The 17,986-nt window shown below is 46.3% G+C and overlaps 3 protein-coding genes across 12 annotated transcripts in view; 2 read left to right on the top strand and 1 right to left on the bottom strand.

Annotated features, from left to right (window-relative positions):
• The window catches only part of TMEM220 (transmembrane protein 220), an 11,253-nt gene extending 9,099 nt beyond the window's left edge, over positions 1-2,154 (top strand). For both annotated transcript variants that reach the window (XM_032320923.1, XM_032320922.1), the window contains one exon: positions 729-2,154. In XM_032320923.1, coding sequence (XP_032176814.1) covers positions 729-864 — 136 coding nt within the window. In that variant the 3' untranslated portion in view covers positions 865-2,154. The remainder of the gene's footprint in view (positions 1-728) is intronic.
• ADPRM (ADP-ribose/CDP-alcohol diphosphatase, manganese dependent) overlaps positions 1-14,495 on the bottom strand; it is a 25,438-nt gene extending 10,943 nt beyond the window's left edge. Inside the window, exons 1-5 of one of the 8 annotated variants that reach the window (XM_032320916.1) lie at positions 14,388-14,460; positions 13,383-13,470; positions 9,322-9,939; positions 8,321-8,437; positions 4,135-4,999 (exon numbers count right to left, since the gene is read on the bottom strand). In XM_032320916.1, the coding sequence (XP_032176807.1) occupies positions 4,695-4,999; positions 8,321-8,437; positions 9,322-9,922 (1,023 nt within the window). In that variant the 5' untranslated portion in view covers positions 9,923-9,939; positions 13,383-13,470; positions 14,388-14,460 and the 3' untranslated portion in view covers positions 4,135-4,694. The other 7 variants (XM_032320919.1, XM_032320915.1, XM_032320917.1 and 4 more) reach the window with 7 other exon arrangements.
• LOC116577553 (protein SCO1 homolog, mitochondrial) overlaps positions 14,492-17,986 on the top strand; it is a 16,305-nt gene continuing 12,810 nt past the window's right edge. The window contains exons 1-2 of one of the 2 annotated variants that reach the window (XM_032320920.1): positions 14,492-14,833; positions 16,057-16,147. In XM_032320920.1, the coding sequence (XP_032176811.1) occupies positions 14,582-14,833; positions 16,057-16,147 (343 nt within the window). In that variant the 5' untranslated portion in view covers positions 14,492-14,581. Of the gene's footprint in view, positions 14,834-16,053; positions 16,148-17,986 lie in introns of both variants that reach the window. The other variant, XM_032320921.1, reaches the window with a different exon arrangement.

The raw sequence follows: 17,986 nt of genomic DNA, 5'->3' as shown, positions 1-17,986 counted from the left end.
TGCCACACACCGGGTGAATGTACCGAAATCAGCCACATTTTTATCAACAAGTAACAAAATGATTAAAATGATAAAAACAAAAAGTTAACCAGAGATAATAACATCAAGAAATCAGCTCCCTAGGAGTAAACCTAGAAATGGGTAAAATCTCTATAAATAAGACTGCCAGACATTGTGGGAGAAATTAAAGAAGATCTGAGTAAGTGAAAGGATAAACCTGTACTGGTAAAAGGATAAACTAATGAAAGACTAGACTCTAGGAACAGGTCCACACACAAGCAGACCCTTGACTCAGGACAGAGGGAACAGGGCAGGTACAGCAAAGAAAGGCAGACCTCCGAACACTGTGCTGGATCAACGGAAGCCCACAGGGACGAACTTCCCTAGCTCACTTTCATAAACGTCAGTTCCAGGTGGATTACAGCTCTAAAGTGAGAAGCAGAATGGGAAGGCTTTTAGAGAAGATAACCCCATATCTCTAAGACCTTGGGGAGGAAAAGCTTTCTTAAACACGACACAGAAATCATTAGGAAAAGATCAATTTTAACACTGCCCAATCAATCAGTGACTTCAGTTCCTCAAAAGACAATCATGATGCGAGTGGGAAAAGCTATTTGCAACACATCCAAACAATAAAGATTTGGGCTAAGAAGGAAGATCTCCTGGGGCTGCCTGGGTGGCTCAGTCGATGGATTTTTATTGATAATAATTCCTGTGTGTCTTTATAGGAATCCAGTTGGTGGAAGAATTCAGTTGGCTACTGCCGTGGTGATCACTCTCCTCCCATTCATCTCTTGGATCTACATCTACATAAACAAGGAGATGAGGTCCTCCTGGCCAGTTCACTGCAAGACAGTAATTTAAATGAAGTCAAGAATTCTCCTCTTCAAATGAGTATTGTTAATCAATTGTTTACAGACATGGTTGTAAAGGGGCAATTTCCTAGGAGTTTATTTCAGGTAATTTGAGTGAATATTAGAAGGGATTAAAAAAAAAAATTCCCAAGAACTTTTCAAGGATGCCTGCGACACAGCACGGGGATTGCATGGGACTGGGAAGAGATGGGGTCTGACATTCCGTCGTGTCAGTGTAGTAGAAAAGGCAGAACACAGTTTCAGAAACAAAAATTCTAACTCAGCTTAATCACTATCTAAATGACTTGGGCAAATATGGGAACCTCCCGCTGGATGTCTTCGTCTGTAAGACAGGGTTAATGCCAGATCTCCTACTCACTTGTGCTGTTGCAAGGATTAAACTGCAAGTGCTTATAAGGGGCAACCATTGATTAAAACAGAGCAAAGTGGGGTTTAGGTGACAGGACAGACACAGAGGTTCAAGAAAGGGCTGTTACCCCTGCCCTGAATTCACTACATGGGACCAGCGCCATGCCACGAACTAAATTAGGATGTAAAATGAACGAGCGTGTCTTAGAAAGAAAGGAGAGGGTAGGTAGAATAAAGGAATTTGAGACCAAAAGGAAAGGGAATATAAGCTACATTGTAAATAAAAAATAAGACCAAAATCTATACACATTTTTTTTGGAAATGAGTGTCAAAGGTAACCCTGGGGAGAAGACCATATTGGAGCTGTACTCTCCAAAGTCGTAACCGGCAAGACCACAACCATGATGTGCGCGCACGCGCACACACACACACACACACACACACAAACATGGGAGTGTCACGGTGGTGCAGACTCCCACACAGAACATGGGAACATCACTATGGTGCTTACATATGACATGAGAACATAATGTGGTAACGTATCATGTTGCACTGAGCACCTGAAATGTGGCCAGAATAAGGAAGTAAAATCTTCCTTTTTTCATTTTAATTTTAAAACATGTCAATTCAATTATTAGAAAACATAAATGTGTTTGGAACACTGAAGTGTGTTTGGAACTGGACATGCGAATCTACTTCTTTAACTGCAAGTTTTATACCCCAGTATAGATCAAGTATTTCCAGTGAGAATGTAGTATCAATGGATGGCTTATTAAGTATAAAATACATCCTGCATTTTAACAACATTGTACAAAAAGAATGTAAAATATTCTTATGTTGATTACATGCTGAAATGATATTTTCATATATTTGACTTTAATATAAAATATGTCATTAAAATTGTTATGTTTCTATTTACTTTATAAAATGTGACTACTTTTAAATTACTTCTGTGGCTCATGTCGTATTTTTGTTGGACAGTGATTGTTTTACATCTGCTAGCATCCACCTCTGGAGTCAAGATTCCATTCTATAAGATTTAGGAAATATTTCGCTCAAAAACTATGACTAACCAACCATATATCGGGTGAGTGGAAATAAGTTAGGCCATTTGTCTATTTTTATAGCCTTTAATATGATATTAAGTATTCTATAAACACTTGCTAAAGGAGGTATGTGTGGTTTTTGTTTGTTTTACACAATGGCCACTGGACAGGCAAAGTTCTCTATTAAGGTTTAGATGAAGGAAAAGGAAAGAAAATTCTAAAGCAAGTAATGTGAAATTTATTTTAAGGGTCAGTCAAGTACAGATAAAAAACCCCGTGTTCCAGGGAACATTTAGCTTCCATGATACCGTTTGTACATTTGTTTTAATGTAACTACTAAACTCACACGTGAAAAAAAAAAAAAACGGATTCACTTGCAAATTCTACTAGAATCTACCTATCCTCCAAGTAATGCGTGATTCTGTGCTTAAAAGACAGAAATGTTCCAATTTTTTAAAAAAGGGAAAAAAAGGATGTTCAAAACATACTTTCATCTGTACCTCCGGAATCACACTATGAATTCTGTGATTCTAATCATCACAATCCCTTTGCTACATCCCAAGCACTGCCTCCTGAAAGGGTCTCTGTTGCACAGATTGTTGCACACTCCAGCTCCCATCTGAATTCTGGTAACCTCGAGGTCTCTGTTATCCACGCCTCTGCCTCGCCACCCGTCTCTCTTCTTCCCTCTGGCACTCCTCTCCGTCAGCCTCTCGTTATATGCTGCCGGGCCTGAGACACAGATCTAATCAAAGCTTCGCCCGCAGAAGCGTTGGCTCCTTGCTGTCTGACAAGCCCAGTCCTAATTGTGGGCTCATCATTCAAGGCTCTTTACCACACAGGCCTGCTTCTCGCCACAACCGCAGGCCCCTTTCCATGATTCTTCAGAGCTAGCTGTCACTCCTAAATTCACATGCCCTTTAACCTCCGCTCACACTGTTCTGCCCGCCTGACAAAACCATTTTCCTCCTCCTCAACTCATGATCAATCCCGTTAAACTTAAACTGCCCCCACCACCCCCTCCACACTCCAGGCCCTTCTTTACACATTCAGGGTCTATGCATGGTAAGGTCGGTGAATGCAAGGAGCATGTGACAGTCGCCTCTCTGGTGGAATCACGACCCTCAAGGATCTCCAGGCCCTGGTCCCCAGAACCAGGACTGTTACTTGCATCACAAAACAGACTTTGCAGATACAACAAAGCTAAAGATCTTGAGATGGGGAGATGAGCCTGGAGGTAATCACAACTGTTCTGATAAAAGGCAGGCAGACACAGAGGGAGGTTTAAAGAGGATGCCTTGCTGGTCTGAAGATGGAGGAAGGACCCCTGGGCCAGGAATGGAATGCAGGAAGCCGGCTAGGAAGCAGATTCTGCCATGGAGGCCCTGCAGGGGGGACCACGCCTTGAGCTCAGGGAAAACCATTCAGACTTCTGGCTTCCAGAACTGTAAGAGAGCATGTAAGGGCTGTCTGAAAATACCAAAGTGGTGGTCATTTGCGACCGCAGCCAGAGAACACAAACACACCTCTGCTCCCCCAGGGCTTGGGCACTTGGCAGGCACGTGGACACTGACTAGTACTGCTTTCACCTCTCCTGATGTTTTTAGGCCCTGAATCAAACCTTCTCTACATTCCAACAGTCCCTTTGCTATCTAGTAAGTGGTGCCACAAATAAGCCTGAGCACATAGGACTACCCAGTTAACGGGCCCCATTTGTCTAAAAAGGGAGTCAAGAGTAAATTCATTTACCCCTGTTGTCTCTAGCTGCTGCCAAACGGACCACACACCGGCAGGCACACAGCCGCACTGGCCCTTGGTTCTGCTTTGCTTAGAATCACAAGGCCACCACGTGACTTCTCGGGAGGCCCTTCTCATGGCCTCACGCGGGAGACCACACGTTCACCTGTGAAAGAATTTCTTTGTGGTTTACACAACAGGGATACAAGCCTACAAATGCACAAACAAACACGACAGGTATTTGGAGCAAAAAACGTCCAAAGTTCATTCACATGGCAGGATACACAGAGAAAGCTTACCTGAGCTGGTTTTATTTTTTTATTATGAATTTTAAGGTACATGTTAATACAGGGATACATCCTCCTTGTAAAAAGTAAAAAAGTTTCAGATAAGGCTAAAGGAAGTCAGTTTCGAGAAGTACGTCACCCCCTCTCCTCCCTGGGTGACTCAGGCGGCTTGTTTTCATTCATTTTGTTTCCAATCCTCCCCGCTGGATAGATTACCCAGAAGTGACATTTCAGAATATCTCATGAGCATGAGCTAGTGCACACTGAGGCCATAAATACATTTTGTTATGCAAATAGAAAACTACACAATCAGCCTGAGGACTGGGGGAGGGGAGAGAGAGACACAAACACAGCGCTCAGCCACCACTCTCCTTCTACAGCCGTGTACAAGATAAATCAGACTAAAGCTGGATTTCCCGCTTATAATTCATAATTCTGTCTGGAACTCTGCCTCTACCTTTCAGCACCATTTTGTCAGGATAGACATAAACGGTGCCGAAAGCCTGGCTGTCGGGAGCCGTTTCAATAACCCCTTCTAGATTGATGTGGTGCACACCGAAGGGGTCCTCACAGTAGCCACCATCGTGAGTGTGACCGGCGAAGAAACACACCACACACTTGTGAGACCAAATGACTGCCAGGGCGTCTCTGTAATTCCAGGCCAGGCACACACTGTCGGAGGCCTCTGGGTAAATGGGAAGATGGCCTGTTAGTTAAAGAGAAGAAGAGTTATGAGCTAATGAGGAAATGTCTCTTTCATCAAAATAAATGGCTAAAAACTAGTACTTAGGAAAAAAAAAAAGGGATATTGCTACTTATTTCAAATAGACCTGAGAGAAGAACTAGATCATCTCCAGCCACGTCTCTGTAGCATACGGAAGGGGGAGGCAGCCCACGTCCACGGGGAGAGGCCACTGTCCAGGCAGAACCCCTGAGATCCCTATGGCCTAAAACATCCAAAGAGGCACAAACATTGAGAAAAACTGAGGGTATCCCATGCACAATGGCGAGCGAGGGCGGCTAGGAGCCAGGCAGATACCATGCTAGAGTCTCTTAACATGAGTCTCTTAAACATGAGTGCGGGTACACAGAAAGAGGTACTCCTAAATTGTTTTAAATTTAGTTTGGAGGTGGGTCATGGGTTATAGGTCATTTAGACACTCAGTGCTTTAAAACGGATTTAAACACCTCCGGGAGCCAGAGCCATTTTACAGATGAGAATGATGAGAACAGCGAGGTAGAGCAGGGAGGTTTTATACTTGGACCCACAGGACATACATGGAAGTAGAACAAAGAGGATTTCAAATTCCTGACGCCAAGACACACAGGAGATCACATCATGTCTCACTGTGGAGCGCAGGCACAAAGCTCCCTCCCTCGGCTTTGCTTCTTGCCCTGAAATCACTTTCCTATTTTGGTACTATTTATTTGTTACCGACGTTTATTCTGAATTTTTCTTATGAGTATTTTTACTGTTTAGTATCAGTTTGTAATACAAGTTACAAAGGAGGGTGTTAGCAGATCCCTAAAGAGTCAAAGGCACCAGAAGAACTTATGAGTATGCATGAGCACGCGTACATGTGCGCACACACACACACACACACACACACACCATGACCACACTTGAAGCCGTGATGATGGCTCAGAGTTCAAAGGGGCCTGTGACTCTCCAGATCAAAAGGTTACACTGGACTCATCTGACACAGTGACCTGCTCCCCGCCGCTCCTTGAAACACTGGGCTGCAGGGACACCACTAGTCGCCCACGTCTTCCTCCAGCCTCAATGGCCACGAGTTCTCATTCCCCTCCATGGGCTCCGTGTCTCTCCACTTCCTACTGGAAGTGCCTGAATGCTTGGACCTTGGGCTCCGCTTCCCTACTAACCCCTAAAGGTGATCTAGTAATTTCTCAAATCTAGTAAAGTGATTGGTGATCTAGTGAAGTCTCGAATGTCTTCAGGATTTTTTCCACTCCCACATGTTTATACCCAGCCCAGACTCCCACTCAATTTCAGACCCAACATCCAAACTGCTTTCTCAGCATCTGCACGGATGCCTGACAGGCGTCTGACTTAACCTTTTCACAGCCAAACCCCTGAACTCCCCACCACGCACCCACTCTTAAGGCAGCACCCCGTATGTCAGCGAACAGTGTGCAAGCCTTCCAACTGCCCAGACAAAACCCCAGAGGTGGGGGCAAAATGACCTCTCAATCCCCAAAACGCAAAGTCAAAGTGCAAAGTAAAATGAAAGAAAATTGCTATCAGCCATTTAAAACTTTGCTACAGATAACCTGACACACCCAGTTGTCAAAGATTTGTTCATCCAGGTTCTGAGCTTATAGTGAAAGAGGAATTTAAGAGGTGGCTAATGTAGACAGGGGTGCAAACGGAAGAGGAGACGGGGGAATCCAGGACAGGGTAGGAAATGAGATGGGAGGGACTCAAGTCTCAGCCAAAAGCATGCGCTGTGAGACTACTAGGTCGTTTAATCTCTCAGTCTCCAGATCTCTGAACTGAATGGGTTGATGGTACGACCTGTAGTCCCTCTCAGCTCTAGTATTCTCTGAGGTGACAGGCGCAGCCTGGCAGTGGGAAGCCAAACAGCAGAGACAGGTTGGGAAGTGTTCTGCTTTCAGGCCATCTACGGTAGACTGCAAGAGGGTCACATCACATTAACACCTGCTGGGCGTCCCGTACTCTCCAAGCCTGGAAGGACACTTCAAAGTCCCACGGCAGCACACACACTCCTACTCCCATCTACCTATTTGCCCCACGTCAGGGAAAGACTCACAAGTATTTATGGAAGCGTACTTTTAGATCAACTATCAGAAGAGCTTGTCGCTTTTAAGGGATTTTCATGTTCGTAATTCCATTTGTGCCATCCAGAGAAAAACCATGGTTGGTAGGCTCCACATTTACCCAAACTTACTCAGCTCACAGAAACAAGTGTGCACAGGAGGGCCTCTCATCCTTGGGACCCCAAGCACGGTCTTCTGTGCCATTTGGCCACATCAGTTCTAAAGCGAGGGTCTACACTCTGCCCAAAGTGAGGACACCAGCTACGCTGCAAATCCAAATTCAGTGCCCCGTGTGCGTGCACACACACACACACGTGTGTGTGCACACCTGCAGCTGAGTGAATGTTAAGCACCTCCAGAGTCCTATGACCTGTGATGACAGCATGTCTGCAAAAGACGATTCTAGGTGGAAATAACAGCAATCTCGTTTCCTCGCAAACACATGGCAGAGAGTCTAGAACTGAAGTTCTCACTGCCAGGTTAGTCGCTAACATGGGTCCCATGACCAGCGTCGCTTCTAATTAGACAGCAGAGGCCCCCAGCTGGCGGCCACCACGTTGAACAGCAGGTCTCCTGAGGCTGAGGCCGGGTATGGGGTCTGGCCTGAACTGCTCACTCACGTATCACACTTGACCCATGAACAAGATTGGAGACACGCGGGTCCATTTATCCACACATTTTTACAGTAAACACAGAAAATACGGTGAATGTGTTTTCTCTTCCTTATGATTTTCTTAAGACATTTTCTTTTCTCGAGCTTATTTATTGTAAGAAGACAGCATATAATACACATAACATCAAAATATGCATCAAACAACTGTTATCTGTAAGGTAGTAGTAGGCCATTTGGAATTAAGTTACTAGAGAGTCAAAAGTTGTACGTGGATTTTCGACTGTGTGGGGGCCGGGGGGAGCACCCCTAACCTCCCCCATTGTTCCAGGGTCAACTGTACTACATGAAACGGTTCCATGTACTGAAATTCTACTCAGAAACCTAAAAGGCCAATGCACAGGCACTAATACATGGCAAGATGCTTTTTTTCTATTTTATGGTTCTTTCCTGACTCAGCTGTAAAAGTCACCCTCATACTTAGATTCTCAGTAAAGAAAGGTAAGCATTCACTTGACAGCAGAAGGACATCACGACATAAATACCATTAGTATACTTTCGGGCCTCACTTTTCCGTTCTCTAAAAGGCTGGCATGATCAAGTAATTCAAATACTTACTCACAATCACCACCTTTTCCTGGTTTGTGTCAGAGAATGTGAGAACTTCATTCAACCAGTTCAGCTGGTCTTGGCTGAATCCTCCATTAAACTGGACAAACTGGGGCTCAGAAAGTCCTGAAATGAATGCAATATGTCAGACCCACCAGATGTCCGCTTTTTCCTCCTTTGGGCACACACACTTGGCTAATGGGGGCACGCCTGCACTTTTCTGTAGGAATGTGTGGCAGCAGCTGACTTAAAATAGGAAACCACAAGAATTTAGAGCAACAGACAGATAAATGGCCTGTATCCCACTCCCCTGCTTACCCCACTAGCTCCGTGTTACACTGAGAACAAAACACAGGCTCCTGGCTGTGTCCACAGGGCCCCACAAGTCACCCTGCGCCTCGCTGGCCTTTTCCTGAGCCCTTTCATGATGCTAACGTGTCACTCTGCTCAGCACCTTTCCATCTGCCCCACCTCTGGCCTGAACACTCCACCCGCCCCGCACTTCCTGAGGATGACTCCTCCTAATCATTTAGGTTTCTGCTTAAACGTTTTTCTCCCTTGGGGAGGCCACCTCTGACCGGCTAAGCTAAAACACTACCCTGAGTCTTTTACTTTAAAGTTACACATCATTTTCTTGGTAGTATTGATTACTGTGGACGGAATTCTATTGGTTTCATTTATGGTCTGTCCTGCCCGCCTACTTATCTTGCTTTCTCCATTCCTTCCATTAAAAGAAAAACAAAGGTGACGCTGTCAGCCTTGCTCTGGCTCTGGAGAGCCAGCCCCTGAAAAAGGGCCTGCTCAAAAGTGGCATTCAGATGCCCATTAAATAAATGAATCTTGAACTAACAGCAACCAATCCACGTGCCATGAGGCCTGTGAGAAATCCTGACCCTGAACAACAGCGACAATATACTTTTACCTTAATCATCCATCTTCCTGCTGAATAAAAAGTAGCTGAAGAATGGAAAGACAATGTATTAGACTCTCAGCTCAAAGGAATAATTCACCTTGCGGACTATTCAACTCCGAGTTTGGATTGTGTTCCCTCAGTATCTTCAGACACTGCTGGTATTTCGGAGAGGACTGATCCACGCCTAAGACGCTCAGGTCGTAAGCATCCAGTAAAATGAACCGGAACTGGGGGAAGGGGACAAAGTGATAAGCATAGTAATCCTCCGAAGGCACAGTCTTGGGATCATGCACAATCCGGTCTTCTAGAAACTTTGTGTTAAGTTTAGAATTTGTTAGGTAGTTTCTGCTGAAGTTATAGAACTCGTGGTTCCCCCACGTGTGATGAACAGGGACTTTGAGCATCTGGAAAGTGTTCATAACAAGTTCGAGCGACTTTTCGGACACTTTGTATTGCGCATTATATCCGTCAATGATATCTCCCAGCTGAAGCACGCAGCGGGGCGGGCGGCCCTCCGTATTCCAGTGTTCAATAGCACCCCGTAGGTGAAGCAGACTGTGTCTGTAGTATCTCCGTCTGTTTCCTTGGAAGTTATAGCCATCTTCTAAATCAGCGTATTGGATATCTGCTATCACTCCAAAGGAGAAGAGAACTTCCGAATTCTCACTCAGGGTTCCAGGCTCGGGCTTAACGTCCATAACCTCCAAACGGGTTTCTAAACAAAATAGAGAACATAACTACACTATAAACATCTTACTTTTCTAAATGGGCTGAAGAGGATGGTAAAGTATTAACAGTTAATCCACCAGGTAGTGTGGTAGAGAGAAAAGCACATGGGTCTTAAAATTTAATTGCTCTACAGCCGAAGTCCCAAGTCTTTGAAAAAGTTCAGTTTTCTCATCTGTGAAATAACCTCTATTCTTCAAAAGAATCATTTACAATTATCTTGTTAATGAACAGGCATTCTGTCAAATTCACATCCAGTAGAACTTGTAATGTTTAAGAAATATGCATGAGTTTTTTACACATACACACACACATAGAGTATTTTCTTCCACAAATACCAAAACAATTCTATCAAAACTTCAGGATTCTTTTTATAGAAAGTTATGTATTATACTCATTCACTGTACTTTATACATTAGATTCCTGCTACAGATTATTTCAGGCTGGATCTTTTGTCTTCTTTGGTAGGTAGGTCACTTGAAAGAACTTGCTTATATTTTATATCCGGGATAACAGGGGGAGGAAATGAAAAAGGAGGAGAATCATTTTAAACAAACAAAAACTAAAATATTGATGTGACTATCTTCATTTCTGACAAATAGTTCCTGGTTCTTCGGTGGTTAGATTCCCAACTGAACCAGCTTTTTGTTTTATTTTGTTTTTTTAAAGATTTATTTATTTGACAGACAGAGATCACAAGCAGGCAGAGAGGCAGGCAGAGAGAAAGGAGGAAGCAGGCTCCCCGCTGAGCCGAGAACCCGATTAAGGGCTCGATCCTAGGACGATGAGATCATTACCTGAGCCAAAGGCAGAGGTTTTAACCCACTGAGCCACCCAGGTGCCCCTGAACCAGCTTTTTAAAATCTGAATATTAACTACTCTGTCCCCAAAACCAAAATGGAAAATACATCATCTTTTCTTCTCCCCCGTGATCTGCCACACTGGCCAAGAACAAGGGATTTGGACCTGAAAAGCTATTATTTTACTAGACTGTTTACAATCTAAATTTATAATCATTTCTAATGCCTCAAAAGAGCTAAGAACACTAATGACTAAAAATAAAAACCAGGGGCGCCTGGGTGGCTCAGACAGTTAAGCGTCTGCCTTTCGCTCAGGTCATGATCCCAGGGTCCTGGGATCAAGTCTCATGTCATGCTCCCTGCTCAGCAGGGAGTCTGCTTCTCCCTCTCCCTCTGCCCCTCCCCCTTCTTGTTCTCTCTCTCTCAAATAAAATATTTAAAAATAAACTAAAAACCATGAACCTAAACGATCAACTATTCTTACAAAATCTAGAGTACTACACTGTGCTGTGGGATGGTAGCATATTAAACCCTTGTTGTTTCTGAAACAGCTTCATGTGGCATTTCTAAAATTAATTCCTGACTCCTGGTCTCCAGTAGCCCACTACAGCTCCCAAGTTCTCTTCAATCATCCGCAGATACGTGAAATGCCTGCTGACAGAGCATCACTGTCCTAGGCGGAGGTGACAACTCCACAGCCAGCAAGAGGGCCAGATGGCAGTATGACTTCCTTGAGAATGAGAGGCTTCTTTTCATTCCAAAACTGTTGTCACCAGGGATCCACCCAACTAGGAGCTTCGGCGACTTTCCTTTCTTCCTTAACCAGGTTGGGTATTACTAGCCCTAGCACAGGAATAAAGCAGCATTAGAAAAAGGCTGGAAATCCCAAAAAATGGCTTGGTGTTCTGACACTTTTTTTTTTTTTTTTCCATTTGCTTGTTTCGTCCTGCAGTCCCCATCTGAAAACCCAGTAGCTATCATGCCAGCCAATATGCCTGTAGGGTGGCTCAGATCATCTGATTTGAAACGTGGAGAACTCAAGATACAGTAAACTTAAGACTCATCTAAGTTAGATGAAAACCTGTAGTCTTACTAGGTTTCAAAAGTTTGTGATTCAAAGTACAATTAATAAGAGAGTCCAACCAGAAGATAATTGGGTACATGTATCACTGGAACATTATTACCAAGCTTAAGAGAAAACAGTTTCTGGGGAGGCTTTTATCCTTTGCCAAATGAGCTTGCTTTCGTCTGTAAACTCATGGCTTTAAGGTGATAATCCATACTGCGGATCTCCTAAGGGGAGCTTTTAGTCCCAATTAATTTGATTTTCTAGGAGAAGCTATTATTTGTGCCTGCCTAGCCAGTATTCATTTCCTGTTCTTCTGGTAACAGCACCTCTGGCCTCTCCAGGCATCTGCACATCTCCGTGTAGCCACTGTGACCTTCACCCCCCTGGCTGCCAAAAGGGCACACACGTGAGCCAAGCCTGGCCCATAAGCACCCAGTTTCTCTCTGGTCAGTTGGGGGTAAGCATAGGACCCACACTGGAGACAGTGAGCAACAGCTCAGGGACTTTTGCAGCAACGACTCGTGCGAAGCTGACGACAAAGGCCAGAGCCGCTGGGGAAGGTTACCTGAGAAGAAACCCAACCTGGAAGGAAGCACATTTGAATGATGCAAAGAAGTCAAGTCCTGGAAACATAACTTGAACACCTGGATCCATCCACCTGTCTCTGCTGGAACTGTTCTCAATCATTCGGTTCTATTGGCTGTTAAGTTCTCCTCTGGGGCACCAGGTGGCTCAGTCGGTTAGGCATCCCACTCTTGGTTTCTGTTCAACTCATCATCTCAGGGTCATGAGATCGAGCCTCGCATTGGGCTCAGCAGAGTCTGCTTGGGATTCTCTCTCCCTCTCTCCCTGACCACCCCACCGCGTACTCCTACACACTCTCCCTCTCTCAAAGAAGTAAAATCGTATATCAATCAATCAATAAACTCACTCTCCTGTGAGTCAAGCCAAACTGAATTGGCTCTAAGATTCCTGTTGTGTTATGCAAGAAGTCTCATCAGATACACTTTCCACTGGAACACTGTTCAATTTAGAGAAACTCAGGGGTAAATGAAGATACGCCAACCTTTTAAAGAAAATTAAGCAATGTGCTGAGAAGCAGCCAAGGCCGTACACTTCAAAACAGTAATGTGTTTTGGGGTAGAAAACAGATCTGTAATGTCAGACATATGGCTTTTGAAAGTAAGGCTAAGGACAGGGAATATACAGTTTTATGAAATAAAGAAATTATTTTTTAATATAGAAGTGCAAACTGATACCGCCAACTGTTAAGAGAAAGACAGGAAGCAAGGACGAGGTAAACGAATTAAGGATAAAGCTGGTAAAAGAATCACTTTGGCAAATGAAACTTAACAGACCAGCTAAAAACAACACCGTATTTTAATTTATATGACTGGCATCATTAACATCCAGCGGGGGCAATGACAAAGGTGGACAAAAACTGCATATGCCCATTGCCTGAACGGCTAAGACATTTTGGCGTCTTTCTGGCAATTTGAGGGAAATCTTCTCCCAGGACAAAGAAATACACAGATACTATTTAAAAAAAAAAAAAAATCTCACCCCCGGGTAACCTCAGGACAGAAAAATTCGTTTGAGAACGATGTGAAGTGCACCATGTACTTGGGGCAGAACTTCCAGAAAATTCCAGCTCAACTCGGGAAGGAAGAAACATGGGTCTCAACAGAGTCCAGCTCGACTGTTGGGCAGGGGTGCACTTCCCTGGCCAGTTATGCCAACTCAGAGACAACAACGGGCTCCGGTCCCACAAGCACCGGGGCGCGAGCTGCTTCTGCTCACGGGAAGCTCCCTGATCCTACCGAGCCACGCAGGAGCGGAATCTGAAGTTAGGGAAGAGAATTAGAAGGCCCTTCTCCTTCCCCGCAGCCTCCCACCCTGTTTTTGCTCCTTGCCAAGCCAGCGCGGAGGTGGGCAGGGGAGACGTTTAGGGTGCAGAGACGGGGAGGAAAACACAGGCAAAGAGGATGCGCGTGCAAGCTGCACCTTCCCCAGCCTGGAAGGAGCTGCCCGCGGATGCTCCGCGCCCACGAATACGGGGCTGTCCCCGGGCGAGAGACGCGGTCCCAGGGACCTCATCCCCACACCTGAAACGGCGGCGCGGAGGGGAGCCAGCGAGAGCGTCCAAGGACGCGGCGGCCCAGCCGACAGACTTGGGGAGGGGACAGGGCGCAGGACCGGCGAGTTCGTGGGCGCTGCTGCTCCCTGCGAGGTGACAGCGCGATGCGGGAACGGCTGGAAGCTCACCTCCCCAGCCCCTCCGATGAACCCGGCGAGCGAGTCCCGAACGGCCCGAGACTGCGTCAAGTGCAACAGGCCCTCCTGCACCCCGGGAGGGAGGGAGGCAGCGGGGTTCGCGCCCTGCGGCTCCGGGCGGACAGCGGGGCGACGCGGGTGGGGACGGGGAGCGGGGTGGGGGAGGGCGGCTCTCCCGCCGGGGTGCCTCTCGCGCCCGCCCGCGCCGCCCGCGCCGCCCGCCAGCCAGCCGGCGCCGCGAAGCCCCCGCCCAGCCCCGACTGGGCCCGCCTCCAGCCGCGAGGAACCACCTACCGCGCGTCGACTCCACAGCCCAGGGCTCCCTGGCTACCGGCTGGGCGACCTCGCCACCAACGAGTGGAGCGCAGAGAGCGGCCCCCGGCGACTTCCGGAGGAAGTGGGAACGGCGCCGGAAGTCGGGGGGCGGGCCCAGGAGGCGCGGTTCCCCCGAGTGCTTGGCGGGGTTTTGGGTGGACCTCGGCCCCAGCATGCTGCTTCCGGGGGGCCGGCTTTGGCGGCTCCTGCCCTACGGGCTCAGGGTCTGGGGGTCGGCGGAGGGGGCAGCCGGAGTGTGGCTGAGGCAAGTCGGCGCGCGGCGAGGGGAGGCGAGGCTGACCTCGCAGCTCGCTCGCTGCGGCTGGGGAAGCCGGTCCTGGAGCACCGGGGTGCCGCCCCCGCCGAGGTCGTCCGGCCCGGAGCCGAAGGGCGGCAGAGACCCCACGCGCCCCTCCAAGCCCGGGGTGAGTGTACACCCGCAGCCCTCTCTTGACTCGTCGCCTCTGCACGGTGCCTCGCGGCCTCCCCGCCCCGTTTGGTGGTGACCTCGGAAGTGGCCTCCGGCTCAGCCTTACCCGGGTCACAGACTCCTCTCCCGCCGTTCCCTTGCTTCGTGCCGAAGTCCAGCCAGAAAGGGAGAACGGGAGAACCGACGTCTTCCCACACGCGGCTGGATTTTCGGGCTTGGTTTTATATTTGCGCCGCCTCCTCCCAAAATAACCCCGAAATAGGGCTCGGGTTTTACGTTGACCAGGTTTGAGGACCCAGAGCGTGTTTGCTTCTGTCACTTGAACCCCCTTTAGAGGTTTGGCGTATGTGTTGAAATTGAGCAAAAATGAGGGGTCGTAGTTGCGTGCAGGGTATGCCTTTTTCCTTGGTTTCTCTTGGGTTCTAGTTCTGACCCCAGGAGAACGTGAGAGCCACTACCCACTAGTGTTGGGTAAGAGAAATGGGGTCTAGAAGCTGGGGGAGGTAGGTTAATGAATGAGGCCGAGGCAATCGACATCTTACCTTGGGACTTGAAAAAGAGCGCAAAGAAATAATTTGCAAGAAGCTCATTTATGCTTTCGCTTTGTTACTTCTGGAAGCCAGAGTTAGATCTACCTCCCGAATTTCGTTTGGTTGATTTATGTTCCCAGTGTCAGCACAATCACATCATTAACCGGTTTTGAAATCAGCATTTGGTGTCAGGGTGACCCTAGTAACAGTCATGGGACTTGAGTTTTGGGTCGTCTTTCACATGAAATGCGCTTAACGACTTTTTTTTTTTTTTTTTTTTTTTAAGATTTTGTTTATTTGTCAGAGGGAGAGAGCACAAGCAGGGGGAGCAGCAGGCAGAGGGAGAATCAGGCTCCATGCTGAGCAGGTAGCCGGATGTGGGTTTGATCCCAGGACCCCAGGATCATGACCTGAGCTGAAGGCAGACGCTTAAACCAACTGAGCCACTTGGGCGTCCTGCACTTAACCACTTTCCCTTTAGAAGTGAATGGCCCTGTCATTGTCATCACAGCCCAGATAGAACCACCCACTGTCAGTACTTTCTCACCCCAGAATCACAGGAACTTTCTGTGTATTTAACGGGATCAAGACCTGTGTTTATGTACATTAAACGCCATGATAGTAAATTTAGTATGGTTAAATGTTTGCATCTTACTAGTATTTTTATCTGAAATCTCTGCCCCAGTAGCCTGTTTCCTGGAAGTCTTTGGCATTCACATTTGCAATCGGTGGAGCTTTATTGGCTGGAATGAAGTACTTCAAGAAAGAAAAGACACAGAGTAAGTAGATCTCCTCTGGGCAGCTCAAAATGAAATCCTTTTCTAACATCTTTTCTTTTGTTTTTAAACTGCTTACCTTTAAATAATTTTAGATGAACAGAATAGTTACAAAGTTGGCATAGAGAGTTCCTATCTATGTACCTTTCACCTGGTTTCCTCTGTGTTAACAAATTATATAACCACGGCTCATTTATCAGAACTAAGAAATTAAAGTTGGTGCAGTACTATTCACTTGAATTGGAATTCACCAGTTTTTTCATTGTCTGTCATCTGGTCCAGGATCTAGTCCAAGGTACCAGTGTCTAACAATCTAAAAAGACTTAATGTGGACTGAATTGGAGGAGGGTGGTATGAAGCCCAGAGGGTACAGAGAGGACTAAGATGTAGTCCAGCCATTGAGGTGCACAGGACAGGGGAGCAGACACGGAAGGAAAGTATTTCACTAGCTGAGGTTCTGCTAGGCCAGGGGCAAGGGCGCTCTGAGGGCCAAAGAAGGGCCAACCCCTAACCACTTTGAGTATCAGCAGAAGGAGAGGCCGGACAGAGGCTGACCACAGATGATGGACAGAGATTGGGAGAACCTGGTCAGTAGGTGCCAGGAACGGGTCTGGATTAGCACAGGAAATGCTTAGAAATTGTTTGCAAGAACTTTATATTTTAGTGAATGTTCCAGGCTTTTTTTTTTAAGATTTTATTTATTTGACAGAGATCACAAGTAGACAGAGAAGCAGGCAGAGAGAGAGGGAGGAAGCAGGCTACCCGCTGAGCAGAGAGCCCGATGCGGGACTCAATCCCAGAACCCTGGGATCATGACCTGAGCTGAAGGCAGAGGCTTTAACCCGTTGAGCCACCCAGGCGCCCCAGCACCCCATCACTGGACTACATCTTAGTCATCTCTGTACCCTCTGGGCTTCATACCACCCTCCTCCAATTCAGTCCACATTAAGTCTTTTTAGATTGTTAGACACTGGTACCTTGAACTAGATCCTGGACCAGATGACAGACAGTGAAAAAACTGGTGAATTCCAATTCAAGTGAATAGTACTGCACCAACTTTAATTTCTTAGTTCTGATAAATGAGCCATGGTTATATAAGTGCCAGGCATTTAAGTTTTGGGTTAGAAGTTTCCAATAAACCTTTAAAATATCACTTAAATCTGTTTTGGTTCTTTAGAGTTTCTTTTGATGCCATGATACAAAGAATGTGTTTAAATCTGCAAGGATTCATAGGCTTTACATCTTAGCAATATAAGATCCGTATCGATATGTAGACTTGTTTCATTTGTATCATATATGTATGTGATCATCATGGTCTAATGAGAAGTTAAGTTCCTTTAGTTTCACAAAGAAACAGGTCTGAGAAGCTGAGGAAGTAGTGGCAGAGACAGTTCTAGGATATGCAAGCCTTTGGCTTTAGTTTGGAATTTCACCTGCAGTAGTAGTTGTTTTATTAAAAAAAAAAAAACTATCGAAAGTATTTCTAAATTATCTGAGAGTATTTGCCGACGTGATGCCTCATCAAATACCTCATTGTGTACTTCTTACAAACGAGTACATTCTCCCGACATAGTCATAATGCCTCCATCCGATCAGAAAATTAACATCGACGTGTTAACTGCCGTTCAGCCTTCAGACCTCATTCAAGTGCCGCTCCCTGATGTTCTGTGTCGCAGAAGGGTCGGGTCAGAACCATTCCCACTCCTGCAGGTCTCTGCAGTCCCCTTCCACCTGTCACAGTCTCTTCAGTCTTCATGTGACTTCCATGACCTTGAGAACTGTTATTTTGTAAAATGTCCCCTAGTTTGGGTTTGTCTCATTTCCTCACAATTTAGATTGGGT

This window comes from Mustela erminea, chromosome 18 (assembly GCF_009829155.1).
Source record: "Mustela erminea isolate mMusErm1 chromosome 18, mMusErm1.Pri, whole genome shotgun sequence".
Lineage (NCBI taxonomy): Eukaryota > Metazoa > Chordata > Mammalia > Carnivora > Mustelidae > Mustela > Mustela erminea.
Note: the sequence above shows the minus strand (reverse complement) of the source record. Positions and strands in the feature narration are given on the sequence as shown.